The following is a 27,963-nucleotide window of genomic DNA, read 5'->3' as shown; positions in this document are numbered from 1 at the left end:
CCTGGGCCGGGCCAGGCTGGCACAGTAGCCCATGCGCCCAGAGCTAGGCCAGAGGATGCCAAAGGGCCACTGGGCCAAACAGGCCAGGGGAGATCGTCCCCAATCCATCAGCCCCCAAAGCAGCCCAGGCCACGTCTGGCTCCAGGCACCAACTCTCTCCCATCCCCTCCCAGGGGCAGGGCAGCAAGGTTCAAACTGCCAGGGCCTGGACTCTAATACCAGGCCCAGCCCCTATGCCCTGAACTGCAGCGGGAATGCTGCCAGGGAGAGGGGCATAAAGGGGAGCAACCACTCACCAGGGGCCCTCTGCCCCTCACAGTCCTTTGCAGGCGGCACCAGGATGGGGCAGGATGGCGCTGGCCAACATGATTGCTCTGTGACCCCTGGCCAGGCTGTGCCCAGCCCCCCCAGCTCAGGGCCCCACCCATCACACCCCCGGGGCCGATTTCCATATGGGGCAGGGCTTTGCTCATCCCCTCCCCCGGCAGCACTCCTCCACTGTCAGCCCCCAATGAGAGAGGCAAGAGTTGCCCATGAGCTGTCCTTTTATTAGTGTCTTTGCTCAGTGCAGGACTGCTGGGCGGAGGGAGGGCAGCACCAGAGCTGAGTGCCCCTAGGGGGGTAAGGGTGCAGAGAAGGGGTGACCCTCAGGGAGGGGCTGTGCTCAGCCACAAACCCAGGGCTGGTACAGAGACCTTGGGATGTGCCATGGGGCAGGCTCTGGCCCTGCCCATCATTGCCCCAAGTCCCTGGTATTCGTGTGCCAGCGAGCACGCTCCCCCCCACCCCTGCCCCTCCGCGAGCCTGGCCCAGCCAAGAGTGTGCAGCTCAGTGAGGGGAATCAGACCACGTATGTCTTGGCCCATTGCAGCCACTCACCCCACAGAACTGCCGGGGGCGGGGAGCTGGGGGTCACTCTAAGAGCTAAGGCAAAGGGAGCAGGAGCTGCCCCCGTGGTGCCACGTGGGGTGCCCCATAGGGCTGGGCACATGGCCTCCTGGGGCATATGGCTTTATCCTTTACTGTCAAGGGCTGCAGATGCCCTGTGGGAGGGGGTGTGAGGGCGACCTGGAGGCTGAGCTGCTCTGCCCTGGTGTCTGAGCGCCCATGTCCCTGTGCCTGATGACGTGTGTGGGGCCCAGGGGGTGCTGCAGGCTGGGTCTGCCCCTGCCAGCGAGCCTGGGATTGCATTCATGCCAGTGGGTGAGAGCCCGCCCTGCATGGGCAGCTGGCCGCCCCATCTCTGCCACTCTCCCACAGGGCCCAGCCCAGGGCAGTCGCCCTCCTTACCCAACTAACCACCTGCAGCCGTTGGATGAGAACAGACCCCCTGGCTGGCCCATGCTGCCCTGGCACTGCCTGGGTGGGGCAGGGCAGAAATGTGTCATCGTCTCCAGAACACCCTGTCTGGGGGGCCCAATGCCACAATGGTGGGCCAGGCTGGGGGAGAAACAGGTGCCCCATGGGGCCCAGCAGTTGCTGCTCTACCTCATCCAGTCCCTGCCCCTGTCAGTGCAGAACGCTCAGCCTGGGACGAGTGGGGGTAGAGGGCAGGTGAGGGGATCCTAGCTCTCCACGGGGACAGCGAATGCCTTGCTCTGATCCTCAGCTTTCGCCTCGGGCTCCCCCGTGGGCAGCAGCAGTGCTGGGCTTGGGCTGGAGTGACGCTGCTTCCTCATGAATGGGAAAACCCTGCCAGAGAGAGCCAGAGGTTAGTGCCCAGGGCAGGGGCAGCGCCCAGGGCAGGGGCAGAGTGAGCATCCAGGGTGGGGTTAGCCCCTGAACAGGGGCTATGTGGGGTGGGTTTAGTGCCAGGAGTGGGGACAGCGTGGGGTGGGGTTAGTGTCTGGGGTGAGATTAGCAGCCAGGAGTGGGTTAGTGCCTGGGATGGGGCAGCGCTGAATGAGCTTGGCACAGGGGGGAGCGGGCAGAGCCAAGTAGGGTAGACACAGGGGCAGGGCACTGTTAGGGGGCCTGGACCAGCTCTCCCCCAGCAAGCCCCTGGCCGCTCCCTTGCACACTTGCCCATCTCACAGGCCAAGGCTGGGCAATCTGTGCCCGCTGGCTGCCCGGGTCCCACTCACCGTTTCTTGGTCTCCGGGGGCACGACGGCCTCTGCCAACAGGCTGCGGTACAGCTCCGACTTGAGGAAGCGCGGGTATGAGTCCTGGGGGCAGTGCAAAGCGTGAGGGGGGGATGAGCCCCCAGCAGGCCCCACACCCTGCCCCCATGGCCTCCTCACTGCTCTTCTCCCTCCCAGTGATCAGCCCTCCCCATGACCCCTCCTCCACTCCTCAGTGACCAGCTTGCACCATGGCCCATCTCCCACTTCTCAAAGAGACCAGACCCTCCCCGGCTCCTTGCCCTGGGAGAATGCCCTTCCCACATCCTCTAAGCAGGACACCCCCCTTCTGCCCATGCTGCCCGCTGCGGGTGGTAAAGCTGCAGCTGAGTGCCCAGGGCTCTCCAGCCCCATGGGTAACCTGGGGCAGCTGAAGCTGAGGGCGAGGAGGAGGTGCCAGTGCCCAGGCCAGCTGCAGGGGAGGGGCCAATGTGGGGGGTAGGGCCCAGGCCCCCACCTTCTTCATCAGCATGTAGATGTGCATCTGGGCATCGTCCATCACGTAGCGATGCGGCATCTTGATGCCCTCCAGGGTCCTCTCCATGGTCTTGCTGTCAATGTTCACCCAGCGGGTGGCGCCAGGGGCCAGGAACTGCCTGGGGAGCAGGGCACATGCCCAGACTGAACAGGGATGGCTTGGGGCCATGCGGTGGGGCTCCTGGGCTCCCAGCAAGGGCACCACAGGGGCAATGGCTGGGGACTCCCCCTGCAGGTTCAAGGGGCAGAGGCCAGGGGCTCAGACGCCACCCGGGCCCCATCTACACAACTGTGTCCAGGGCACCGGCCAGGGCAGCTCAGGTTGGGGATCGGCAGTTAGAAGTTGGACAAGCCCTCTGTGGGTTCCCAGGTCCCCAAATCAGCCAAGGCCCCCCCGCCTCCCCACATGCCCTGGGCCCCTCCTGCACATCTGGGACTGGCACCTCCCCCCAGGCTCTCCTGAGCATCTGGGACTGGTATGACCCCTCCCCCAGGAGGGGAGAGCCGTGCCAGCTCTCCAAACCGTGCTCCCCACTGTGCTCAGAGCCATAGGAAAGAGTTTCCCCGGCGGACCTCGACGTATGGGCCCCATTGGGGTGTAATGCCTTGCAGAGGGGACCACACTGCCCCCCTGCCTCCCCGGCTGGGACCCACATGTGGGGTCCAGTGGGAGACGTGGTCAGGGGGCAGAGCACTCAGATAGATGGAGTCCACAATGCAAGCACAGTGGGAGCACGTGTGGGGGCTCTGTGTGGTGAGGTTGTGGTGGGGGCTTGGGATAGTGAGGGTGTGGTGGGGGCGCAGCGGGAGGATAGTGGGGGATCGGCATGGCAGGGGTGTAGTGGAGGCTGGGGGCAAGGGGGCGGAGCGTGTCGGGGGTGTGGTGAGGGCACGGCGTGTCGAGGGTGTGGTGGGGGCTTGGCGAGGGTGCAGTTGGGACATGGCACATTGGGAATGTGGTGGGGGCTTGGTGCACTGGGGACTCAACATAGAGGGGGCGGAGTGCAGTGGGGGCACGGCCGGGCACTCACTGATAGATGGAGTGTATGATGCGGGCAATGTGGGTACAGCAAGGAGCACCGATGGGGGCAGGGGGCACTGGGGCACGGCCCGGTGGGGGCACGGCCGGGCACTCACTGATAGATGGAGTGTATGATGTGTGCAATGTGGATACAGCAGGGAGCACCTGTGGGGGTATGGGGCACTGGGGGCACGGCCGGGCACTCATTGATAGATGGAGTGTATGATGCGGGCAATGCGGGTACAGCAGGGAGCACCGGTGGGGGCAGGGGGCACGGTCTGGTGGGGGCGCGGCCTGGCACTCACTGATAGATGGAGTCCACGATGTCTGCGATGTGGGCCTGCTCCCCGTAGCGCAGCTCCTCACATGCCTCCCAGAAGCTCAAGTTTTCAGCTGGCGGGAGAGAGACACTGTTGGCAGCACGGAGCAGTGAGCCGCCCAGACACGGGGCTCACACTCCAGCCGGGCCCCACATGCATCACTGGTGAGCAAAGGACGGGGCAGTTATGACCCATGGGGGAGCCATGTGAGGGAGGATCCCTGCCAGGCGCTCTGCTGCCAGCTGTGCCAGCCCTTAGACCCCTCTAAGCCCAGCAGGCACTTGAGCTGTGGTGGGGGTCCTGCACCTGTGGTGCTGGAGGGGCTCTCTCTGGAACTGCCCTGCAGCAGGGGCCGTGATCCCTGGCATCCTGCACGCACCAGCCCTTTGCCAGCCAACCCCGGCAAATGGCTCCTCCTGCCAGCAGGGCCCCGTTGGGCAGGAGGGAGGAGCCAGGTACAGCCTGGCACCAGGGACTGGGGCTGACTGGGCAGGGGGGCCACTCACCGCTGAACTCCTTCTTGAGGAATTCCAACAGCTGCCTGCGGCCCAGCGTGTCACCCAGCAGCTCGCTGAAGCTGAAGCCCCAGCGCTCCACGCGCAGCTTGGTTGGTGTCGTCACCCTGCAGCGAGGGAGCAGAGGTCACGGGGGGGCTCCTGCTGTCACTGATCCCCCCTACCCCAGACAGGCTGCGGGGAGCCCCAAGGAGCTCATCCCTGAGCTGGGGCCCCAACCCATCATCCTGAACCAGGCCCACACCTCCCCATCTGGAGAGTCCCCACTAGCCCAGGTCTGGCAGCACCCCCAGACCCCTGCCTGCACATGGCAGCACCAGGCTGGGCCATGCAGTTTGGTCTCTGCCTGACATGGCGGCTGGGTTCCCCTCATGCCCACAGCAGTGACCCCAGGGGCATGGCAAGGTCTCCAAGCAGGCTCACTGGGCCAGCACCGATAAGTGACCCTCCCCACAGCACATGGCACTGGGGCAATGACTGAAGGGCCTGGAAACCCAGTACCCACTGCCTGCAGTGCACTGGCGTCCTTCCTGCCCCTGCCAGCCCATACTGGGGAGGAACCAGCAGCAGGCCGGAGCCCCACGCTGCAGCCTGTGCTGCCCCCTGCCCTAGGCACTTACGTAGGGGCATTCATGGCCCAGTATGTGGTGTCGTCCGTGATCCAGGGGTTACTGGGCAGGCAGCCGGACATGATGGGATCATGGGGCATGTACTGCTCGTTGAATTTGATGTACCTGCCAAGGGAGGAGCAATGGTGAGCACGGCTGGGCTCTCCGCCTGGCCTTCACCCAGCAGGCAGGTTCAGCGTGGGGTGGGGGGGCTGGGAGCTGTGCCAAGCAGCGCTGGGGAGCAGGCAGTGCTGCTGCTCTGTCCCACACACCCTGCCAGCACCCCCCTAGAGAGAGATGGATGGACAGAGCCCGGAGCCTTGGAGTGCGGCCCTTCCTGGGCCTGCCGAGGGCACGGGAACACTCTCCCTTGCTGCCCAGGGGCTCTCTGGGAAGCACTCCCGGATGCCCAGTCTGCTGCTGGTTCCCAGCAAGTCCTAAGGATGGGGCAGGGCTCAGGGCCAGGGCTCCAGCCAGGCTTCGGGGTGCGTGTCATGCTGCACAAATTCTCTCAAAGTCCTTCCCAGCCCCACGGCCCATTGCACCGCTCTGCATCAGCCCTGGCCAAATGGCCTGGCCCCAAGGTGATTCCTAGAGGGGCTCCCTGTTTCTGCAGGCACCATGTCACCCCCACAAGCAGCAGGGTGAGGCAGAGCCAAGGGCCAGTGCAGAGCCAGCTTGTGTTTGCGAGGGTCACACAAGCACCAGCTTGGGGTAGAGATGCCACCAGGCCACAGGAGGCTGCAGTGCAATGCTGAAATAAGGACGCTGCCACCTTTGGGGGCCCAGGGCTGGTCGAGCAGGAGCTGTGGGTCAGGATTGAGGGGCACTGGCAGAGCAGGGGGTCGGAGGAGCCCCAGGGCTGGTTTAGCAGGGGCTGTGGGTCAGGATTGAGGGGCACCGGCAGAGCTAGGGGTTGGGGGAGCCCCAGGGCTGGTTTAGCAGGGGCTTTGGGTCAGGATTGAGGGGCACCGGCAGAGCTAGGGGTGTGGGGAGCCCCAGGGCTGGTTTAGCAGGGGCTGTGGGTCAGGATTGAGAGGCACTGGCAGAGCTGGGCGTGGGGGGAGCCCCAGGGCTGGTCAAGCAGTGGCTGCGGGTCAGGATTGAGGGGCACCGGCAGAGCAGGAGGTCGGGGGAGACCCAGGGCTGGGACAGCAGGGGCTGCTGGTCAGGATTGAGGGGCACCAACAGAGTCAGATGTGGCTCCAGCTCTGGAATAAAAATCCCACTAGCTAAATCCAGTGGGGTTCTGGGCCTGGGATGCTAATATCCTAGTAGTGCCTCCTGCTCGAAAAGGGCGTCACACAGGGTAGGTGCGACTGGCACAGGCAACCAGCAGCTGAGTAGGGGCCTGGCACTATTAGGTGTGAGTGGAGCTGTCTGCACCCCCTCCCCCAGAGCCAGGGGCAGCTGCAGGGCATTAGCCCTGTGCCCAGGGACCAGGATGGTAATGCCAGTGAGGCTCCCTGGGTCCTTCCCCAACCCCTACCTGGGAATGGCAACTTACCCCTCCAGGCAAATGGAGGACTTCACGCGGGTCCTGCCCATGGCCTTTTGGCAGCACTCGATCTAGGTGCGGGCACAGGAGGGAGAAGAGAGGAGTGGGGTTCAGGGGAGAACGGCAGTGCCCGGCCAGCCCGAGACACAGGGCACAGACCCCAGAGGCACAGGGGCTGCTCCAGCTGTTACCTACCCCAAACCCCCATGCAATGGAGGAAACAGCGAGATCCTGAGCCAAGGCCTGGGTGCCCAAGGCCCAAACCACCCCACGCCTCAGCTCTTTCTGGACAGATTTAGCAGCTTCCTCTGCTCCTGGCAGGGTGTGATACAGGGCACAGCCACGAGCATGGCCTGTCCACTCTGTCCATGCCCCTCAGCCCTGGCACAGCAGACACAGTCCCATACAGTAGCACTGGCTCTGCCATTGCTGTGGGGTTTCCAGCAGGGTCACAATCATGTCAGAAAACCCATTGGAAACCTCGGCGAGCCATAGGCCATCAGCAGCCTCCCCTCCACCTGGCCCCCCACAGGCCTGGTTGGGTGACCCACAGGCCATCAGCAACCTCCCCTGCACCCAGCTCCCCACAGGCCTAGCTGGGTGAGCCACAAGCCATCAGCAGCTTCCCCTCCACCCAGCTCCCCACAGGCCTGGCTGGGCGAGCCACAAGCCATCAGCAGCTTCCCCTCCACCCAGCTCCCCACAGGCCTGGCTGGGCGAGCCACAGGCCATCAGCAGCTTCTCCTCCACCTGGCTCCCCGCAGGCCTGGCTAGGCGAGCCACAGACCATCAACAGCCTCCCCTCCACCCGGCTCCCTGCAGGCCTGGCTGGTCGAGCCACAGGCCACCAGCAGCCTCCCCTCCACCCAGATCCCCGGAGGCCTGGCTGGGCGAGCCATAGGCCATCAACAGCCTCCCCTCCACCCGGATCCCCAGAGGCCTGGCTGGGCGAGCCACAGGCCATCAGCAGCCTCCCCTCCACCCGGATCCCCACAGGCCTGGCTGGGTGAGCCACAGGCCATCAACAGCCTCCCCTCCACCCGGCTCCCCGCAGGCCTGGCTGGGCGAGCCACAGGCCATCAACAGCCTCCCCTCTACCCAGCTCCCTTAGCTCAGTATTGGGCCCTGCAGTCCCCGAGCCAAAGCCCTGGGGAGCAGCCTGTCCACCCACTGCCCAGGGCGCAGCTGGGCCGGCATCAGCCCCACACTTACCTCCCGCTTGTAGTAATCCGTGTTCTTGGGCTGAAAGAGACCAACAGAGGAGCGTGAGCGCCCAGCGGAGCACCCGGACAGCCCCTGCTGTGAGTGGCGAGCTCAGCTGTGCCAGCCCTGCGCAGAGGGGGTTCACCCCAGTGTCTCAGGACTTGGCTGCTAGCCCGCCTCGAGCCATGCCAGCCTCACACCCATGGCGCTCCCAGCTGCAGCCCAGCCCTGGGACTCACAGCTGTGTCCAACAGCTCAGCCAGACTGGGCCATGAGTGCTGGGCAGGCTCTGGAGGGCACTTTGCTCTGCCCACTGGGGCAGCCACACTGCATGTGGCCCCCACTCAGCTGAGCCAGGGCCAGAGCAGGGCACGGGCCAGAGCCCTGGGGGAACAGCAGCAGAATTCCTGCCCCCCGTGCTCCCAGGAGGAGAAGGGAAAGCAGCGAGCTGCTCAGCCATGAACCCAAAGCCAGGGTGACGGGCACCTGCAAATGCCCCCAGCACACAATGGGTACCCATCCCCCAGCAGGCAGTGCCTCACTGCACAGGAAAGGAGAGGTCAGGTGCTAGCACTGGCACAGAACTGCCTGGCATCATCCCAGGCAGGTGTCCAGGAGAGCGGGGAGCCAGGCAGCCAGGGAACAGTGTGTCTGCAGGATGCAGGGCCTGTGGAGGGGGACACCCTGGCATGCCAGGCCAGGTAGCCACCAGCTGGGCCAGAAAGGATGGTGTGACTGCATGGTGCACACTGAGAGGGCGCTGCACCCTGCAGTGTGACTGCCAGCACAAACCCAAGAGCTGCAGCCCCTGGCGCTGCCCAGCCCCAAGCCTGGGGTGGGGGGTGGGGATCCGATATGGCCCAGAACCCAGTTCCAGCCACTGGACAGCACTGCCCCCTCCCCCACAGCCCCCTTCCACCCCACCCAAGGGGCACAGTCACCAGCCCAATCCGCGTTCACATGTCCGTAAATGGAAGAGTCTGGAATAGAACCCAGGAGTCCTGGCTCCCAGTGCCCTGCTCTAACCGTGTGCCCCCCAGCACATCGCACAGGCCCCATCGTGGGCAGCTCTGGGTTAGGGACACTTACTTGGACAGAAGACGTGGCACGAGACAGGAGAAGAGAAGAGAAACAAAGCCCAGCAGTTAGTAAGGAGCCAGCACAACAGACGGACAGGAGAGGAGAGGAGAGGAGAAGAGCCCCCGGGGGCTGCATTAGTGACACCATGACACACAGAATGGCCCCCTGAGGCCAGCTGTAGCTCCGACAGCGCTCGGCCCCCATCCCAGGGCTAGCTTGGCTAAAGGCCAGGCCCACGGCTCACTGCAGCAAAGGCTCTGACCGGGGGCTGATCCACAGGGCCATGTCCCATTACAGTGGCAGCTCTCTGCGGTGGTGAGGGGAGGGTGCCCAGCGCTGGCAGGAGTCGGGCAGGTCCCGCTAGGACAGACAGCCCAAGGGCATCAGGCCCAGCCTGCCACCCAATGCAGCTGGCATGGCCAGGGAGTGGCTGGCTGGGGCAGGCGCTGGCAGAGCAGATTTGTATCCCCTGGACAGCCTGGCAGTGGTGGGGAGGGACCCAAGAGCCACGGACCTGTCCCAACAGTGTGCAAGAAGTGTCAGGGCCAAAGGGGTGGCGAGGCGGACACTGGGTGTGAGCTATGGGGGTTGGGAAAGGCCTGGCCCTCAGGGCTCTTGTCTCCCCAGCAAATCTGCAGGGCCCAGCCCACTGAGGATTCTCAATGGTTAGCAACGCTGAGGGATTAGCGAGCAGATGGTGCACACAGCTGGGAGGACGGACTCCACACACAGGGAGGGGAGAGATCAGAGACGGGGTGGGGAACAGCTGGGAAAGAGATGTTAATACGCCTGGGGACTAATCCCTAGCAGACCCAGCGATGCCGAGTGGGCCAGGGTGAGAGCAACAGTGACCCAACTGAAGTCTGCAGTGACTGGGGCTGGGCACAGAGAGGATCATGCCCTGGGGGCTCAGGTGCACCCACAGCTGCCAGCAGGCTGAGGCGACACTGGGGGCCATGCTGAGGACAGGAGAGCCGGCATCGCCTCCTCCCACTCTGGGTTAGGCGAACAGCTGCGCACTGCTCTTGTGCTCCGGGGCTGCAGCCAGCTGCCACACCAGTGAGCGGGGAGAGATGTCCCCCCAGGCACAATTGTAATCTGGGTTTCTTTGCTTTCTCCGAAGCATCAGAGATGGGTCCCAGCTGTGGATGGGCCAGCAGGCTCGGGGTGGGATGGAAAACCCTCCGTCCTTGACACCTGGCCGCTGTGCTCTGGGTCCGGCTGACCTGCGGATGGGGGGAGAGGGGGCGGGAAGGAATTTCCCCCAGTGCAGCTGGGGAGGGACTTTGGGGGGTTTCCAGCATGGGGCCCATCTGGACACGTCTCACGTAACCAATTCTCAGGCACTGGTGCACCGTGGTCCCGCCAACAAGAGCTGAAGTCCCTGGCTGGGGTAGCTGGGTGAAAGGTCTGAACTAGGTGATCTAATGGGCCCTTCTGGCCTTGATCTGTGTGAACCTCTGAGTGTGAGGAGCAGCCCGTGGGCTCCAGGAGGCTCCCAGACCTGGCTCCATGTCTGTCCCACACGGCTGTGGGACTCCGCTGGGCCGGGTTAAGGGGGCACATGAGAGCCCAAGGGAAGCAGCCCTGGCTGGGTCGGTCTGTACCTAGTCAGACTGGGAAGAGCTAAGCAGCCTCTCAGACAGGCCCAACAGCAGCCCGTGGCAGTCTGCTGGGAGCCCTGTGCCCCTGAACAAGGGCCCTGGCAAATGGGCCGTGGAGAACAGCCCCAGGGCAGGGTGTGGCTGGCACAGAGCTCCTGTCCCAGCAGAAGGGAGAGAGATGCACACCCTGGCATGACACTCACCAGCTGCACCCGGCTGATGTGGCAATTCCTCCGCTCTGGCCCATGCTCCATCACATTCAGGGCTCCCGGCTGGCAGAGGAGAGAAAATGAGGTCAGGGCCCCACTGACTGCCCCCTGGCATCACCCTTCCCCATGCCTCCTGGCCCAAAGCCATGCCAGCTGGGCACTGGCCACCAGGACACTTGTGCACACAGCCTACCTTGGCTATGAGACCCTGGCACAGGGAGAGCCAATCCACCTAGACCTGACCTCGTGGGACCAGTACAGCGCCTGGGGGTCAGCGCACTGACACCAACCTAACCTGCACCTCAGGGAGCTGTGGAAGAGGCTGGCGGGGCCCGAGGGGCTCTAGAGCTGGGGGATGCTGAGCGACGGGGTTGGCTGGAGAGCCCAGCAGGCTGCAAATGGTCTACTGGGGAGAGGACTGGGAGCTCCCGCTTAGGGGACAGTTCCCACCATTCTGGGTGTGGCCTGAAGAATAGGCCCCTCTTGGTCACCCCGTAGCACTTTCCGTGCCAGCCTCAGGGCTCCCGGGGCAGAGGGCCCCAGCCCAGGCACATGTGGCTACACATGCCCCCTGCACTACAGGCAGCTCTCTTCTCCACCTGCTCCCCATGGGCCTGGGTACCAGAATCACCACAGAGCAAGTTCTTTGTGCAGCCAAGCAGGGAACCAGGGCCAGCCTTTGTCTGGAGAGGCGGTAGCCCAGGCTAAGCATGCTGGGATAATCCTGCCATGGTCCCAGGGTCCCCCGCTGGGAAAGAGATTGGAAAGCTCCAGGTCGTGTCCAGTCAGGTCCGCACCAGCCAGCAAACAAACAGCCCGATTTTCAACAGTGCCCCCAGGCTGAGGCGCCCCCTGGGGCCGGATGGGTGTCTTGAGCAGGGCTCCCGAGTCTGGGGCCCTGGCTCCCCCGGCAGGCGCGGCCATGGAGGGCAGAGCGGGGAGCAGGGCATAGCCAGACACACATGGCAGCAGGCCCATCATGCTCTGGTTCAGCCCAGTTCCCAAGGGTGGTAGCTCTCCACCACAGAAAGAGCCCCTCAGGGTGCCAGCTGCAGCTTGGGCTCCATGGAACCCTGGTGGGCTGCAGCCTGGTCCTGGTCCCACAGTCTCGAGGGCACTAACTATTGCAGAGTTAGCGCTCCCTGCATATGGGATGTGTTTGGACAACTGGTGGCCTTGGGCATGGGGTGCTGCTGCCCCGACGCTGGACTCTGCCCCAACGTGCTCCAAATGGCCATGTGCACCACTTACTTTCCCTCACCAGGCCCTTCCAGCAGGGAAGACATGGGCGCAGGACAGAACAGCAATCCAGCCGCAGTGCCCTGCCCCTGAGCTGGGAGATCCCCCAGGGACAGCAAGACCCAGTCTGCCTGCCCAGCCCCACAGCAGCAGGCAGCGACTGGCATTAGGCTAAAGGGAAGGCAGGGGATTTAACACCAGCTGTTATGGCCTGCTCCTGTGAGCTGGCACTAATGCGCTAAGTGCTGCCTGCACCCGTCCCCTGGGAGAGCACACCAGGCCGGGCATGGGGGCAGCTGGCCTGGGGGGTTGAGACGGGAGCTGCACTCCAGGGTGGAGCTGCTGGGAGCTGGCACAGGGCTGTGTGTGCCCCGCTATGCAGCAGGGCTGGGGGGGGGGGGGGGAGGGAGACCCACCCCCGTGGAGCTGAGCTCTGCGGGGGGGGGGGGGGATTAGCCCTGGGAGCCACCTGGCATGGAGTAGGGGGAGCAGTCCCAGCTTCTTGGCCACTGAGGGCTCTCTTCCCTGCGCCAGCCCCCAGCCGCTGACTATGCCCTGATGAGTTGCAGCCTCATCACACTAAGACACAGGGGTTGAGCCACAGCCGCTCCCTTCCAGGGCTCTGTGGTACCAGGCTGAGTGCCCCTCAGAGCATTGGAGGGTTGCCCAGAAAGCCAGTGGGCAGAGAGGGGAGGGGCTGATGCACTCCTACCGGGGGTAGTCGCTGCCAGCAGGCGGCACCAGGGCAGGCGGGTGGCCTCCAGGCTCATCACTCGCTGCCTAGAGCCAGCGCCTGACCCTGTGGGGGTGGATGGAGGAGGCACATCCCCACTCATGCATCCAGCTGGTGTACCTCAGCAGGGGTGTTGCCCACGGTGTCCAGGGGCCTTGGCCTGACCAGGAGAGAGGTGCCTTCAGCCCAATAGGACCTGGACTTTCCAGCTGGCCCCAGGCTGGGACTGTGGGGCTGCAGGCGGCTCACACCAGGGGAAAGCTAGCAGCAGTTTGGGGAGGGGCTGTGCTGGCAGGAGTCAGTCGCAGCCGTCACACTGACCAGCCCCACAGCTTAGCAGCCCCTCGGTTGGAGGCCTCAGTGGGCCCTTGAGCTGCCAACGCAGGCAATGATGTGACAGTCCACTGCCCCTTGAGGAGGGCTCCGCAGGGTCTGTGTCTCAGCCAGGCCCACTCTGACAGGCTGGGGAGCTGAGTCCCAGGGGCCGGGTGCCAGGGTACCTGTGAATTCCCCCTCCCTGCCCAGTCTCTGCAGATGTCTGCCCTCAGCTTTGCTATGGCCCAGCTCCTTTCCCTGTAGGGGACACACGGGGCTCATGCCCAGCACGAACGGAGCTCAGGGCTGCAGTGCCAGCGAGGCAGGTGTGGTGCGCGTGTTCCATAGCTGGTGAAGGGTCTGGAATGCAGCCTACACCCCATCACAGAAGGCTGGTTATGCCCCACCTCCGAGGTGTTGCCCAGCTAGCACATCTCACCCCGCTCCGCCCCAGGGGCTCTGCCCAACCAGCGTGCCCCACCCCACCCCACCCCACCCCCTGACCCACGCTAGGCTCCTGCATGACCCCAGGGGTCCTGCCTCACTCCCTGCTCTGCCCTGGAGGCCCCGCCCTGGAGGCCCCGCCCCATTCCTGAGGTCCCACCCTGCCAGTGCACCCTGCCCCTGCCCTGCTCCACCCCAGTGGGTTTGCCCCACCAGCATGACCCGCCCTGTCTTCTGCTCTGCCCTGGGGTCCAACCCCACCCCTGTTCTGCCCTGCGGATCCCACTCTGCCCCACCCTACCCCAGGGGTCCTGCCCTGCCACTCTACCCTGGGGGCCCTGTCCATGTGCCCTGCCCCTCCCCATCCCAGGGGGTCCCACCCTGCGGGCCCTGCTCCACCGCCCTGCTCTGCTCTGAGGGTCCTGCCCCGCCCCATCCCACCACACATCAGGGATCCTGCCCTGCTGGCATGCCTTACCCTGCCATACCCTGGGTTGTCTTGCCCTGCAACCCTACCTCATGGACCTAGCCCCACGGCCCTGCCCCAAGGGTCCTGCCCCGCTGGCAACCTCACCCCATCCCACCCCACACACTTCACACCAAGGGTCCCGCCCTGCTGGCATGCCTTACCCCACCCCACCCCATCCCAGGGGTCCTGCCCACCATCCTACCTCGAGCACCTTGCCCCGCCCACTGGGAAATCCCACTCTGTGAGTGCTCCTCGTCCCACCTCATGGGTCCTCCTGCCACCCTCAGGACTCCCCAGCAGCCCCACCAAGGTGTTCCCCCTCCCCTTGCAGTACCCTCCCGCTATGAGGGGCCCCAGGGCTCTGGGCCGGTGGCAGGCTCCCAGCATGCCCTTACCGGGGGCCTGTTGACCAGCCAGTAGGCCTGCTCCTGGCAGTCTATGACGATACGATCCCCCTTCCGTCGCTGCTTGGCTGCCCTGTCAATAGAAGGGTAGCATCAGAGCACAGCATTGCTGGGGGCAGCCACTCACACCAATCCCTCAGCCGGCGCACACGGCTCCTGGCACCTCCCAGGAGAGGGGATCACGCCAGGCCTAGGCCTTCCTCCACTTGGGGCAATGGAAGCTCCAGGCCCTGCCTCGCGCAGAGGGGTGCCCACAGTGCCTGCATTCACATCCAGTGTTTGAATGCACCTGCCTGGCTCCATAATTGTCCTGCCAAGATTGGCAGCTCCCTCGGCCTTCCTCCCAAATGCCACGCTCAGGTAGAGCCACCCTGGGCTCCAGTGCTTGGACACCCCAGTCCCTGCTTCGCTCAACCAAGCTGTGGTTGTGGTTGGCTGGGTGGGTCAGGCACTGACCTGGGCGACAACCCGCTACAGCTGGCCCTGCCCCCAGGCACCAGAGCAGAAAAACCAGCAGCCTCTGGGAGCACTCACTCCCAGCGCCCGCCCCAGGAGGCGGTGGGAGAGAGCGGGCCAGGCTGTGAGCAGCCATGAGCTGAGACTGAGGCCCTTCCAGTCTGTCGGGCAGTCCCTGAGGTGGACACTTGCCAGTGCCCGTCCGGAAGGACCTGGATCTCCCACCCCACTGTGCTGGGCTCATTCTCAGCACTCAGCAATGGCTTAGTGTCCAGACCCACGGGCTCCCTGGCGGAAGTGCCCCAGGGAAGCTGGGGGTGAGGGCAGCTGGGAAGGGTGGGAGGCAGTTTGTAAGGGTGGATCAGCAGGGAAACCGTTAACAATGCAACCACTGAATTTCAGATCATCAGAGCTTCACAGTGATGCAGTTCACCCGGGCCGGATTCCCTTGGGCCTACACCCTGCTCGGCCATTCACACTAGGGCAAAGCGGGTGTAAGACGATCCGCTCAGAGGGTATGTGGGAACTGGTGTCAATGACTGCCCAAGGTACTGGGTGACTGGCCCGTGAGCTCAGGCTGCCAGCAGGCACAGGCACAGGCACAGAGCTTGGCATTGGTGCTCATGAGACTGTATAGGCTAGGGAGCAGCCCATGATTTTGGGAGGCCATGCTGGGATAGGCCTGTGTGTCAGTGAGTGCTGAGCCCCTGGCCCATACAGCCCCCCTACTGGTCACTTTTCAGCTTGACTCTGCAGGAGAGGACAAATTTGTGGCCCAGCTTGTGGCCATGGGTCATCGAATTACCACAGCCCAGGGCATACTGATGCCAGCTGTGCCAACATGGATGGGCAAAGCACTGCTTGGGCCTGTCCCCCCAGCCACGCTGCAGTGCTGGGGTTCAGCCCACTGGAGGGGTCTCACCGGAGCTGCTCCCGCGCCTGCATCACCACAAAATCCCAGGTGTGGTTGATCCTCTTGTGCAGCAGGTTGTAGTTATCCTAAAGCGAGTGTAAAAGGCAGTCAGTAGGGTGGCCCTTCGCCTACAGGGCTCCCCCAGACCTGACCCATACCAAGCAGGGGTGTGGGGCCCCCCACCCCAAATTCAAAGGGCCCTCCAGTGCTGCCTCTGCCTACAGCTTCCTAAGCTCACCAGGACTCCTGATCCATTGACTCCCCGCATCTGCTCCCTGACCCTGTCCACAGCCCCTGCTGTCCCATCCTGGGTTTCTCCCCTCAGCTCCACCGATGCCCTGCCTTAATCCCAAGCCCCTGTATTTCAGACATGGCCGTGCACTAAGCAGAGTCTCAGAAGTGGCTCAAATGAGACAATTGTCCAATACGGGCTAAGCTAAGATCCTTCAAACTCATGGCACTTTTGACCTAAAGAGGGTTTGGATTTGCAGCCATCTCTCCTGGGCGGACGCTCAGTGCCCTGCCCCCCACTCCCAGCACTGTGTCCTGCTCCCACATCCCCGTGCCCTGCAAGGCAGTGATGGGCTGCAATGGGCAAAGCTCATACCTTCTCGTGGTCTATCAGGTCACCCTGCTTGCGGATGTTCTTCTTTGCCAGGTAGATTGCTGCGGTGAGGAAGAGGGGCTGTGTCAGGGTGGGGAGCCCTAGGGGAGGGGGAGCCCAAAGCCATGGAGCTGGGCAGCCTTGGCAGCCTGGGCCTGGCACTGCCTCAGATTTGATCTCTCAGAAGGAGTCATGCTAATGGGTACCCTGTGACGATATAAGTGTAATATAATATTTCACTGAAAGGTGACAGGGCCAGAAAGAGTTAATCAACTCACAGACTGACCTGACCCATGGGTGAACCTTAAGGACTGGTTAGGAAGATATGTAAATGAATAGAGCTTTGAAATGCAAGTCTGCATTGTTAAAGGCAGAAGGGTAGATGTTTGCTCAGGTCTTGTGATGTAAGCAAACAAGTCTTGTCTATTGCTATAGTTTTAATTCAAAGATCAAAAAAGAAATATTAACATTTATGATGATACTTGAGTGAAATAGTATTATTGTCTATGTGTCTCTTTGAAGGTTGTGGTAACCTGTATCTGAACTGTTTAATAGATAAATTGCCCTGTGCTAATTGCAAGGATGTTTGGGAGAAGGAGTTAAGCCTATTGTTTTCTTAGGCCGAAAGGCTGCTGGAAATGTATAAGAACTCTGGAACATGATCCTTCTTCACCTCAGATCTGCTTTGGGTTTCAAGATCCCCAGTCACTGATTGGAACCACCCTGAATATGGAAATTGGACTATAACCTATGGACTGTTTCTAAAAGGACTTTTGGTAACTACAAGCTCACCTCTGCTATGTATCTGAACCTCAAGAATTGAATTCAAGTCTGTCTGTATACTGATCTTTTAACCAACACACTCTCTCTTTTCTTTTTTAATACATTTTAGCTTAGTTAATAAGAATTGGCTGTAGCGTGTACTTTGGGGAAGATCTAAGTTATAATTGGATCTGGGCATGTGGCTGATCCTTTGGGATTGGAAGAACCTTTTCTTTTATATGATGAAGTAAGATTTTCAGTAATCATCATCATATCTGACAGGTGTGTCTGGATGGAGGCCTGAGGCCGGGCACTTTAAGCGAACTGCATTGTTTGGACTTCTAAGGATATGGCTACACTTGAAAGTGTGAGTGTGGTCGGAGTGCCACACGTACTCCACATCCTCTACAGGTGTAGCTTGCAGCACTGGGAGCCGCTCTCCCAGGGCTGCGGCACTGATTACACTGAGGCTTTACAGCGCTGTATCTTGCAGCGCTCCGGGGGTGTTTTGCACGAAAGTTGCAGCGCTGTAAAATGCCAGTGTAGCCAAGGTCTTAGTAACCAGTGAGGTACTATAGAAGCTGTTTTGTGCTAGTTGGTAAATCTAAGTATTGGAATAGCCACCAGTGTTTGGGGTTTGTCTGCCCCATTTGGTTTGCAGTTCACCTTAATTGAGTGACCTCAGCTGGCTCTCACGGGTAGCACCTTCACACACCCATTCCCCTTTGCTCATGCCCCCCCAGGGGAGACCCTTTCCTCTCTGCACTAGGAGGATGACATCAGGGAGGGTCGGGGGCTTGCCCATGCCCTCAGGGCCAGGATCAGAAGGCAGAACACCAGGCCTCCAGCTCTGGCTGCGTCTCCCCCAGCTGGGGCTCTGGGGAAGGGAAACCAAACACAGCATGTACCAATGGGGAGAGAGGGAGGCACTGGCTCGGGGAACTGCAGGGCCCAGGGACACCACGCTGGGTTGGGGCCTTTCCCGCTCACATGGCAGCTGGCAACCTGCACCCCAGAGCCATGTTTCCTGCAGATAGGAGGTGAGCAAGAGAGGGCACCCACCGTAATCCAGCTCTGTGGCCGGCCACTTGGAGCTTGTCCAGAAATAAGGAGTCTGCGGAGAGACAGGGACAGACTCTGAGAGAGCTGTGAGGGTGGGTCACTGGCCCTGGCCCCACTGGGGAAGGAGCTGTGCCAGGATTCACTGGGCTGGGGTGGGTCTGGTAATGGGCCAGATCAACACCACCACTCCTGGGGAAACTGCGGGAAAGCTCCAGGCCAGAGATGCCGGAGCAGAGGCCCTCAACACAGCCCCTCTCCACGGGCTGGGTTTCTATGGCCACAGCTGCAGAACACAACCCAGCCAGCTGGGCGGAGCCTGGTGAGCCCCAGCCACACAGCCTGTCTGCTTGCGGGTAAAGTGCTGCAGACTTCCCTGCACGCCCGCAAACCTGCCTCTGGGGACCCATCCCACAGCGCTTGGAAGCAGTGCATCCTGGGAGATTTCAGAAGGTGCCTGTTCACATTCACTTGGGCACCCCAGCAACATGCCTCTTCACTTTGCCAAAGGGGTCTCTGCCATGCTGCAAGATTCTCCCTCCACAGCTGCTCCTGCAGTCTCCCCAGCCCTGGGCATCTGCAGGGGTACAGTGGAGCAGTGCAGGGTGCTGCCTGCCCAGTGCCCACGAGGCCAGAACCAGCCCTAAAGCTGGGGTCTTGCTCCCTTGGTATCCACATTGAGGGGATTTTAGTGCCACAGGGAGCCAGGCTGGGTTCTGTCAAACCACATGACAAGGGCTCTGCAGCCGATGAGCATGGCGCTGCCACACATCATGCCGCTCAGGCTGGGCCTCTCCAAAGGGCACTCACCTGGGCTGGGCCCCTTTAAACTCCCTGTCTTCAGCCCTGCAGGGAGCGTGCCCTCCTGGGTGCTGGGGTGCGATGGCCCTCATTGGCCAGCAAGAGGTTGCTGCTGGACAGGGCTCAGACAGTCCTCCCCGGGGCAAGGACATAGCCTAGGTGGCAGGTGGCACGTCCCACACGAGGGTGGCAGGGAGCCCGCAACTGGGTGGCTCACTCACCCTGTACATGGCCCTGTCCAGCGAGCGTTGACCCGCTAGCGTGACAAAGGAGAAGGGCCAGGCAGGCTGGGCGGGTGCTGGATTCAGTCATAGAGCAGAGTGCCCATGCTGCGCTGGGCCCCAGGCTCCGGGCAGGACCCTTTAGGCGGGTAACGTTAGCCTGACATTGTGCCCTGAAGGGACAGTGCAATGGGCATGTACTGCCTGCCAGCCCCAGTGTCTGCAGGGCCCGTCCTTGGCACAGCTCAGTATGTTGGGGGCATCAAGAAACCTAGAGCGAGCGCTTCACAGCGACAGGCCTACCTGCAACCTGCAGGGGGATCAGGCTCAGAGGCCTGGCCCCAGGCCCCTCGGGGGTAGTGCCAGCCCCACTCCAGCGCCAGCCTACCTGGAGCCCGTAGGAGGATCAGGCTCAGAGGCCCGGCCCCAGGCCCCTCGGGGGTAGTGCCAGCCCCGCTCCAGCGCCAGGCCTACCTGGAACCTGTAGGGGGAGTCGTCGGCCCGGAGCACCAGGCTGCGGGGGTCCTTCAGGGGGTAGATGTAGCCATGCTTCACAAGGAGGTTGCCAAGATGCAGGGACTCTGCAGGAGAGAGTGTAAGAAGGCAGCTCCCTTCTGCCCCACACTGGGCCTGCGCCTCCCACCTGCACTAGAGCCTCTTCCATCCCCATGTGGTGCCTCAGTTTCCCTGAAATCCCCCTTCAGGTGTGTAGTGAAAGCCGGGCATGCCACTGGCTCAAGTGCCCCCATGTCACCAGAGCTCAGCAGTATTTAGCCAGCATTGCTCTGCGGGGCTCCTCACAGCCATTGCAGGGAGGAGCCCCGCACCCCAGCTGGGGGTTGCAGGCATAGCCTCCTCCCTCCCTGACCTCTCAGCTGCTCACAGAACACTCACAGGGCAGCCCAGATGGGGGCTCTGCAACTGCTGGCTCTCCCCCGCGGCGAGCTGTGCCCAGGCCACTGCCCAGGCCGCATGTTGTCCCCCACTCAGCTCTCTGCATATCACTGCACCTGGCCCAGCCCCAACACAGGGCAGCTGGGAGCTCTGACCCCAGCTGGCTGGGCAGCTGCCTGGTGGTGCAGCCATGAGGAGCTGCTGGGAGGGTGAACCCTGCCTGCTGACATGGGGCGTGCCCGGCCCCCTGAGAGCCAGACCAACGCAGAACCATCTCCTGCTGGCCGTGCTGCTCTGGCAGGGGTGGGAAGGCTGGAGTACAGGGGGGCGGGGACCAGGAACGTAGAACAGGACTTCCCTTAGGGGGCAGGGTTGGCTATAGGGGAGAGTGGGGCCCTCAGAATGCTGGGGGGTCAGATACAGCCTACCAGGGAGCTGGCCGGAAACTGTCAGTGCTGGCGGTTCTCAGCTGGGGGCCGAGGTGATGAGTAGCCCATTTCCATTGGCTCCTATCCCTGTCCCAGGGACAGCATATGCCTGGTTGGGGACAAAGGGGGCATCCCTCTGGGCACCAGGACTCCAGCACTGTCTACCCTCCCTCCCTCCCTGCCTCTGGGCCCAGAGCCCAGCTCACCGCCGTGTGGGCTCGCCCTCTGCTCTTGCGCCTAGGGAAGGAGGGAACACAAACCCCACTGAGCAGGCAAAGCCAGGCAGCACAGAGAGGTCAGGGGACATCAAACTCCACTGGGCCTGCTGTGCCCCCACCCCGCTGGTAAGCCAGCTGCCTTCAGTAGGCAGCTGACTCTGGATACAATTGCTGGGCTAGCAGCCACGTGGTCTGAGGTGTTTAAATCGCTTGGGCCAGATCCTTTCTTTGCAAGGAAATCTCTCCCTGCTGCTGCGGCCCTAGGACTGCAGACGGGGATTCGTAGCACTCGCTTCCTCCTCAGAGCTGGAGCCAGCCTCAGACCCCAATCGGCAGCCCCAAGCCACAGCTCTCTTGGAGGGGTCTGACTGTCAGGCCAGGGCAACACTGAGGGGGAGACGCTGCCCATGGCGGCAGTAAAATGGGCCCCACACACTGCGCTGGCAGAGACGATTCTGTGCCCTCAGCACCAGGCGGGGAGACAGAGATTCGTATCCCAGTGGGGTGGACATGCCTGCCTCACTGCTGCACACGGCAGGCAGCCACCTTACCCGACTTCTTAAGTGGCAGCAGTTTAAGTCCAATGAGCGTTACTGGGCATCTCTCTCTCTCAGTCCACTTTTAGGTCAATGTGCCCACAGCTAAGCAGTCCTGGAGGTTCCGAGGATGGGCACCACCAGGAAGATGGTCCTGCAGGCAGACTATGGGAGCCATATCACCCCACGGCACCCTGACTTTGGTGGCTCATTCTTGGTCTTCACGCTGGGTGAATTGCACCTCTGCACCCGCTGCATTGCAGCCCCTTCCCTATGCTCTGGGGCTCAGACCCAGCAGCAGCAGGCGGAGAGCTACCCACCCCACAGGTTCCAGGAGAGGCCTGGCTGAGCCAGCCCTGGAGCAGGCTAATGCTACACTAGCAAGGTTCATTCCCATGCCCCTTGCTGTGCGCCTGGTAGCAGACCGGGCTCCATGGGAAGAAGAGGGGAGCGGCTCGGGCAAGCATCCTGACGAGGCAGCGTGGTGATACAGGGGCCAGACTGGGGCCTGGAATTGCCTTGGCCCAGCAGGGGAGTTGGCAGAGCTCACGTTTACAGGTCCAGCAAACCAAGTGAGCTGGTCTCATCTGCCCCCTGTCCCCTGCAGGGCTATGGTCTCCGAATACCTGTCCTGTGGGGGTGAGGGGCCTGACACCCACGGCACAGAGCCTGTCAGGGCGGGGGACACTCACCCTCCTCAGAGATGGCGTACTTCTGGATGAGCCACTCCACGATGTCGTTACCTGGGGGACAGGAGTGCCCGGCATTAGGGGGCGAGCTGTCTCAGACAGGAGACTAGGCCGGCTGGCGTCCCTGTCCTGGGCCAGCTGAGCTGGGCGGGCACCAGTGCAGGCACAGCCAGACACTATCATGCAGGAGGTAAGGGGCACCCAGCCTGGGGGGTGGGGGGAGCTGTGAGCACAGAGGACAGCGAGTCAGAAGTGAGGGGCATTGACACAATCCCCATATCTGCATATAAAGGTGACACGGGTGTGGGGCAGGGGCAAGGAGGCTACGAGGGGGCAAGCCCAGGGGGTTGGGTGGGGGTGGGGCAGTGGCGGTGTTGCAGTAGTGGGGCAGGGATTGGGGTAGGGAGGTGGCAAAGGGGGTAGGTGAGGGCACAGCTGAGAGAGTAATGCGAGAGTGGGGGGGCAGGCCAAGGGGGTGACATGGGAGCAGGGCAGGGTCATAGCTGCGGGGCTGACACATGGGTGGGGTGGGGACAGGGGAGTAACACAGGGATGAGGCAGTCAGGGCCAGGGGGTGATGGGGACTGACGGGAGGTCAGGGCCAAGGGAGTGACAGGAGCGTGAGGAAGGGGGTTGGGGCCAGGGGCTGATGTGGGGGTGGGGCAGTCAGGGCCAGGTAGGGGAGGGGAAGGGCTGCTGGCTTCCTTGTCCCTGCCTGTGCGGGACCCCATCCAGTCCCAGCCGCTCTGCTCTGTGCCTGCCAGGCCAGCAGCAGTGAGCGCACCAGGGCCCAGCCCAGCAACAGAGCCAGCTCCCCAGTCAGCCCTCTGCCCACACCAGGCTGCCTGGGAGCCTCCAACCCCTAGCCTTCCCAAGGGCTGCTCCTTGGGGCCTGGGCTCTCAGGTCCACAGTGCAGCTCGTGGGGCTGGGAGCAGCCACACACTGTGCACACCCCCACCATGCAAGGCGTGTGCACTCACAGTGATTACCACACACACAGTGCGCACACAAAGACCCAGGCACCAGTATGCGCTCACAGCGATCACTACACACACAGTGCACACCCCCACCATGCACGCCGTGTGAGCTCACAGAGATCAGCACACACACAGTGCGCACACACAGACCCAGGCACCAGTGTGCGCTCACAGCCATCACCACACACACAGTGCACACCTTCCACCATGCACGCCGTGTGCGCTCACAGCCATCACCACACACACAGTGCACACCCTCACCATGCACGCCGTGTGAGCTCACAGTGATCACCACACACACGGTGCGCGCCCCCCACCATGCACGCCGTGTGAGCTCACAGCGATCACTACACACACAGTGCACACCCCCACCATGCACGCCGTGTGAGCTCACAGCGATCAGCACACACACAGTGCGCACACACAGACCCAGGCACCAGTCTGCGCTCACAGCCATCACCACACACACAGTGCGCACACAAAGACCCAGGCACCAGTGTGCGCTCACAGCGATCACTACACACACAGTGCACACCTTCCACCATGCATGCCGTGTGAGCTCACAGCGATCAGCACACACACAGTGCGCACACACAGACCCAGGCACCAGTGTGCGCTCACAGCGATCACTACACACACAGTGCACACCCCCACCATGCACGCCGTGTGAGCTCACAGCGATCAGCACGCACACAGTACGCACACACAGACCCAGGCACCAGTGTGCACTCACAGCCATCACCACACACACAGTGCACACCCTCACCATGCACGCCGTGTGAGCTCACAGCGATCACCACACACACAGCGCGCGCCCCCCACCATGCACGCCGTGTGCGCTCACAGTGATAACCACACACACACACAACCCATATACATGGTGTACACACCCATGGGCAGCCCCAAGACAGTGAACACACACACACTGTACACTTACAGTGACAAGCACATGCCATAGTGCTTGCACACTCCACACACATCACACAGCCTCCCCTCCCCAACCACCCATGCCTCACACAGTGTGCAAGCACATCAACCCCCCTCCACCTCACACACACTCAGAGCCCTTGCCCAGAGGATGGCAGTGGAGGAGGAAGCTGCAGTGCAAGGCACACTCATTACACTAGCACTCCTGCACGCTCACAGGGGGTCCCAGAGCTGCTCTATGCTCTCAGATCCAGGGCATGGCGCATACGCGGTGAACAATGGCAGGGTCTCCCCACCGAGTCACCACTGCCTGGATATGACCGGCTCAGGCCGGGCTGGGGCGAGTGGAGGGGATGGCACAACTGGAGGGGCAGGTGACTGACAGCTCCAGGGGCACGAGAGCCACATGCAGGGAGGGGGCAAGTGGCAAGCCTGGCAGCACTCACCGGTCATGGCGTGTGGGATAACCGTTATCAGCAGGCGCTGGTTTCTCATCTTGATGCCCATGTCCGGATCCTGCATGCTCACGATCACGCGTTCCATCTGGGGGAGAGAGCAGCGGAAACGCTGGGCTGGGGACAGCAGACTACTCCCCTCCACACACAATCACGAGCATTCTAGACCCTCTGCCCGTGGGGCAGTGCAGGGCAGAGACAAGAAGGGAACGTGGGGCCTTGTGAGCAGCACAATTCATATCGGACAAATACCGGGGGACAAATACCGGAGGGAATAACCTGAGCTGCTCCCTGTGACCTGCAGACCCCAGCCCGTGCATTGGCTCATGGAAATAATCCTAGGCATCGCTGAGGGTGGCTCCATGGAGAAAAAGCCAAACCAGGGGCATGGGGCATGGGATGGGGAAGGATGCAAGGAGCATTGTAAGGTCTGTACATAAATCAGTGATGCAGCCTCGTCCGGACACTGTGTGCAGCACCGGTCCCACAGTTTAACACAGGATACGGCAGAGCTCCAGGGGTGCAGAGAAGGGCAATGAAAAGGATCAGAGGCAGGGGAAAACGAGGAGCAATTGAAACAATTGGGACTGTTCCACTGGAGAGGGGATGGGTAAGAGTCTGTTATCCTGTCCTCTCTCAGATACTGACTGCTCTAGAGGTGGTAGATTGGGAGCATCTCTTCTCCCTGCCTCGTAACAGAAGGGAAATTCAATGTCACTGAAAGGGAACAAATCCAACAATGATCAAAGGAAATGTCCTTCACACAACACAGCATGTGTAACTCACTACCACAAGATGCTATTGAGGCCAAGAGCTCTGTAGGATTCGAACAGGGACTGGGTGCTTCTCTGGGTAACAGGACCCTCCAGGGTTATAACAAGACAGACTAAAATAACTCAGAGTTTTGGCAGAGCTACAAGCCCTCCTGCTTCTGGGCAGGGGCCACTTGCCGTTCGGGTCACTCAGGAGGAGACTTTCCCAGGGGCGGGCTAGCCCAGAATTCCCTGCTGGGGGTTCTTGCGCCTCTTGGGAGCGGCTGACACTGCCCAAGGAGACTGCATGGGAGGGGTCCTGCTCGATGCAGCCAGGCTGCTCCTTCCACAAGTCAGGCAAAAAGCTCCAGTGATGCCAAGTGAATACAGACTAGCTGACCTCGGATAGGTGACCCAGGGACCCTTGGCAGATGGCACCAGGGGAACATAGGGGTTTACAGAGATACCAAGGGTTGATATATGTAAAATAGGTCACAGGGTGGCATGGAAGTCTCTACCAAGAACCCAATGACCTCTAAAGCGGGGATTGCTGCAACCCCCTTGGAAAATATTTCAGGCTGTGATAACCCCACTCCATACCATGCCACCCTTACTTCTGCGCTGCTGCTGGTGGCAGCGCTGCCTTCAGGGGCTGCTCATGCCAGGGGACGCTCGGAGGGCTGGAGCGTGTCTATCGCGAACCTGCCCAGGGCCAGTGGGCACTATGTAGGCTGGGAGAGGAGGATGTGTGTTGTCCGTGGCTGGTGGAGTCGGGGAGCTGAGCCCTGGCTTGCACAGACAAGACTTTTTCATGCTCAGGACAAGTGACAGTGAGGTGCCTCACAGTCCTGGGTACCCCCAGGAAGCATCACACTGACCAGCTCAGAGCCTGTGCAGACACTGCCCGAACCCCAGGGGCCCCTAACCTCAGGCAGGCAGAGACTGGCCCTTGGGCTGTGCTGTGCGGACACTGCCTGACCCCTAGGGACCCGCTCAGTCTGTGCTGTGCGGACACTGACCTTTGGCCAAGCCCCACGCAGGATTTGTTTTCAGCAGCAATCCAGCTCCCTTTGGATTTCCGGCTGCCACCAGCACAGGCTGGGGGAGTGTGCGGGTGTGGCACTTTTCGAGTGTCCCTGCTCCACTGTGAAGCTAGCCAGCAGAAATAACAATCTCCCTCCCCGGAAATAATTCCTGTCCTGCTTTGAGGGGGACAAAATAAACACACAACCCAGGCTGCAGAGTACATGGGGACAGGCAGCCCTACCCCAGCCCATGGGAACAGAGGAGCATATGGGATGCAATCTGGTTTTGAATTGGACTGAACAAATCCTCATTAAGGCAATGCGTGGCCCTGGGCACAGTCCTGGGGTGCCCCCCCGCAACCATGCTCTGGCCCCACTCTCCCTTGGGATGGCAGCCGAGGTCAGAGCTAAGATGAATGGGCAGGTCCCAGCTCTTACAGCTGTTATTTCAGGCTCTCTGCAGACTCAGACAGGCAGCACTTGGCTCATCTTTTCAAGCTTTCCTTGCATCCACAAGGGCTGAAGATCTCATTTTTTGCTGAGAGCTGGTGGGATCCCAAGGTTCCAAGAGCAGGACTCCAGCCAGGGCTATAGTGCCTGGGCCTCAATCCCAGCTTCTTACCAGCTCATGGACCTCGAGCTGAGAGGCAGGGCGCTGCCCTGGCATCTCGGGGAGGGGGGGCGGGGGCAGGACAGAGGCAGGGCGTTGCCCTGGCATCCCGGGGGGAGGAGGACAGAGGCAGGGAGCCACCCTGGCATCCCGGGGGTGGTGCAGGACAGAGGCAGGGAGCCACCCTGGCATCCCAGGGGTGGTGCAGGACAGCGGCAGGGCGCTGCCCTGGCAGCCCGGGGGGGGGAGTGCAGGACCGAGGCAGGGCGCTGCCCTGGCAGCCCGGGGGGGGGAGTGCAGGACCGAGGCAGGGCGCTGCCCTGGCAGCCACGGGGGGAGTGCAGGACCGAGGCAGGGCGCTGCCCTGGCAGCCCGGGGGGGGGGGGGAGTGCAGGACCGAGGCAGGGCGCTGCCCTGGCAGCCCGGGGGGGGGGGGAGTGCAGGACCGAGGCAGGGCGCTGCCCTGGTAGCCCGGGGGGGGGGGGGAGTGCAGGACCGAGGCAGGGCGCTGCCCTGGTAGCCCGGGGGGGGGGGAGTGCAGGACCGAGGCAGGGCGCTGCCCTGGTAGCCCGGGGGGGGGGGGAGTGCAGGACCGAGGCAGGGCGCTGCCCTGGCAGCCCGGGGGGGGGGGGAGTGCAGGACAGAGGCAGGGCTCTGCCCTGGCAGCCCGGGGGGGGGGGAGTGCAGGACAGAGGCAGGGCGCTGCCCTGGCAGCCCGGGGGGTGGGGGCAGGACAGCGGCAGGGCGCTGCCCTGGCAGCCCGGGGGGGGGCAGGACAGCGGCAGGGCGCTGCCCTGGCAGCCCGGGGGGGGGGGCAGGACAGCGGCAGGGCGCTGCCCTGGCAGCCCGGGGGGGGGGGGCAGGACAGCGGCAGGGCGCTGCCCTGGCAGCCCGGGGGGGGGGCAGGACAGCGGCAGGGCGCTGCCCTGGCAGCCCGGGGGGGGGAGTGCAGGACCGAGGCAGGGCGCTGCCCTGGCAGCCCGGGGGGGGGATGCAGGACAGAGGCAGGGCGCTGCCCTGGCAGCCCGGGGGGGGGTGGGAGTGCAGGACCGAGGCAGGGCGCTGCCCTGGCAGCCCGAGGGCACCGGCCGGGGGTGCGGGACACTGAGCCCCACTGCCCAGGCGGCAGGAGGGCAGCACGGTACCCGGGTACCCGCCCCCGCCCGGCTGTCCGCAGACTCGGTCACACGCCGCCCCCCGCCGCAGTCCGGGGCCGGGCCTGGGCACCGCGGGGCTGCCCGGCTGCAGAGGGGGCGGGGCGGCCCCGGGGGGCCGAGCCGGAGCCCCGCTCACCTTGGCCAGGCCGGGCATCTGCAGGCGGCGCAGGGCGGCGATGGTCATGGCCGGGCGGGCTGCGGGGCGGCTCTGCCGGCA

General features: G+C 62.8%; 1 protein-coding gene across 4 annotated transcripts; it reads right to left on the bottom strand.

The window, feature by feature from the left end:
• Positions 1-531: 531 nt before the first annotated feature.
• Positions 532-27,963, bottom strand: RGS11 (regulator of G protein signaling 11). 4 transcript variants are annotated; one of them, XM_030578724.1, is made up of 18 exons: positions 27,883-27,953; positions 25,974-26,153; positions 24,194-24,290; positions 21,846-21,896; positions 19,552-19,658; positions 18,059-18,110; positions 16,238-16,296; positions 15,640-15,716; positions 14,253-14,334; positions 10,652-10,720; positions 7,774-7,803; positions 6,571-6,632; positions 5,076-5,189; positions 4,447-4,562; positions 3,926-4,013; positions 2,580-2,718; positions 2,085-2,167; positions 532-1,692 (listed from the first exon to the last, which is right to left on the bottom strand). In XM_030578724.1, exons 3-18 carry the CDS (start codon positions 24,288-24,290, stop codon positions 1,566-1,568), a joined length of 1,353 nt encoding a protein of 450 aa, XP_030434584.1. In that variant the 5' UTR covers positions 25,974-26,153; positions 27,883-27,953; the 3' UTR covers positions 532-1,565. The 4 variants fall into 4 exon arrangements, with proteins under 4 accessions (XP_030434584.1, XP_030434582.1, XP_030434583.1 ...); XM_030578722.1 differs by lacking the exon at positions 25,974-26,153 and having other exon boundaries at positions 27,883-27,963; XM_030578723.1 differs by lacking the exon at positions 25,974-26,153 and having other exon boundaries at positions 7,774-7,797; positions 27,883-27,963.

The sequence above is a fragment of the Gopherus evgoodei genome, chromosome 10 (assembly GCF_007399415.2).
Source record: "Gopherus evgoodei ecotype Sinaloan lineage chromosome 10, rGopEvg1_v1.p, whole genome shotgun sequence".
NCBI classification, from domain to species: Eukaryota; Metazoa; Chordata; order Testudines; family Testudinidae; genus Gopherus; species Gopherus evgoodei.
This window is presented reverse-complemented; position numbering and strand designations above follow the sequence as displayed.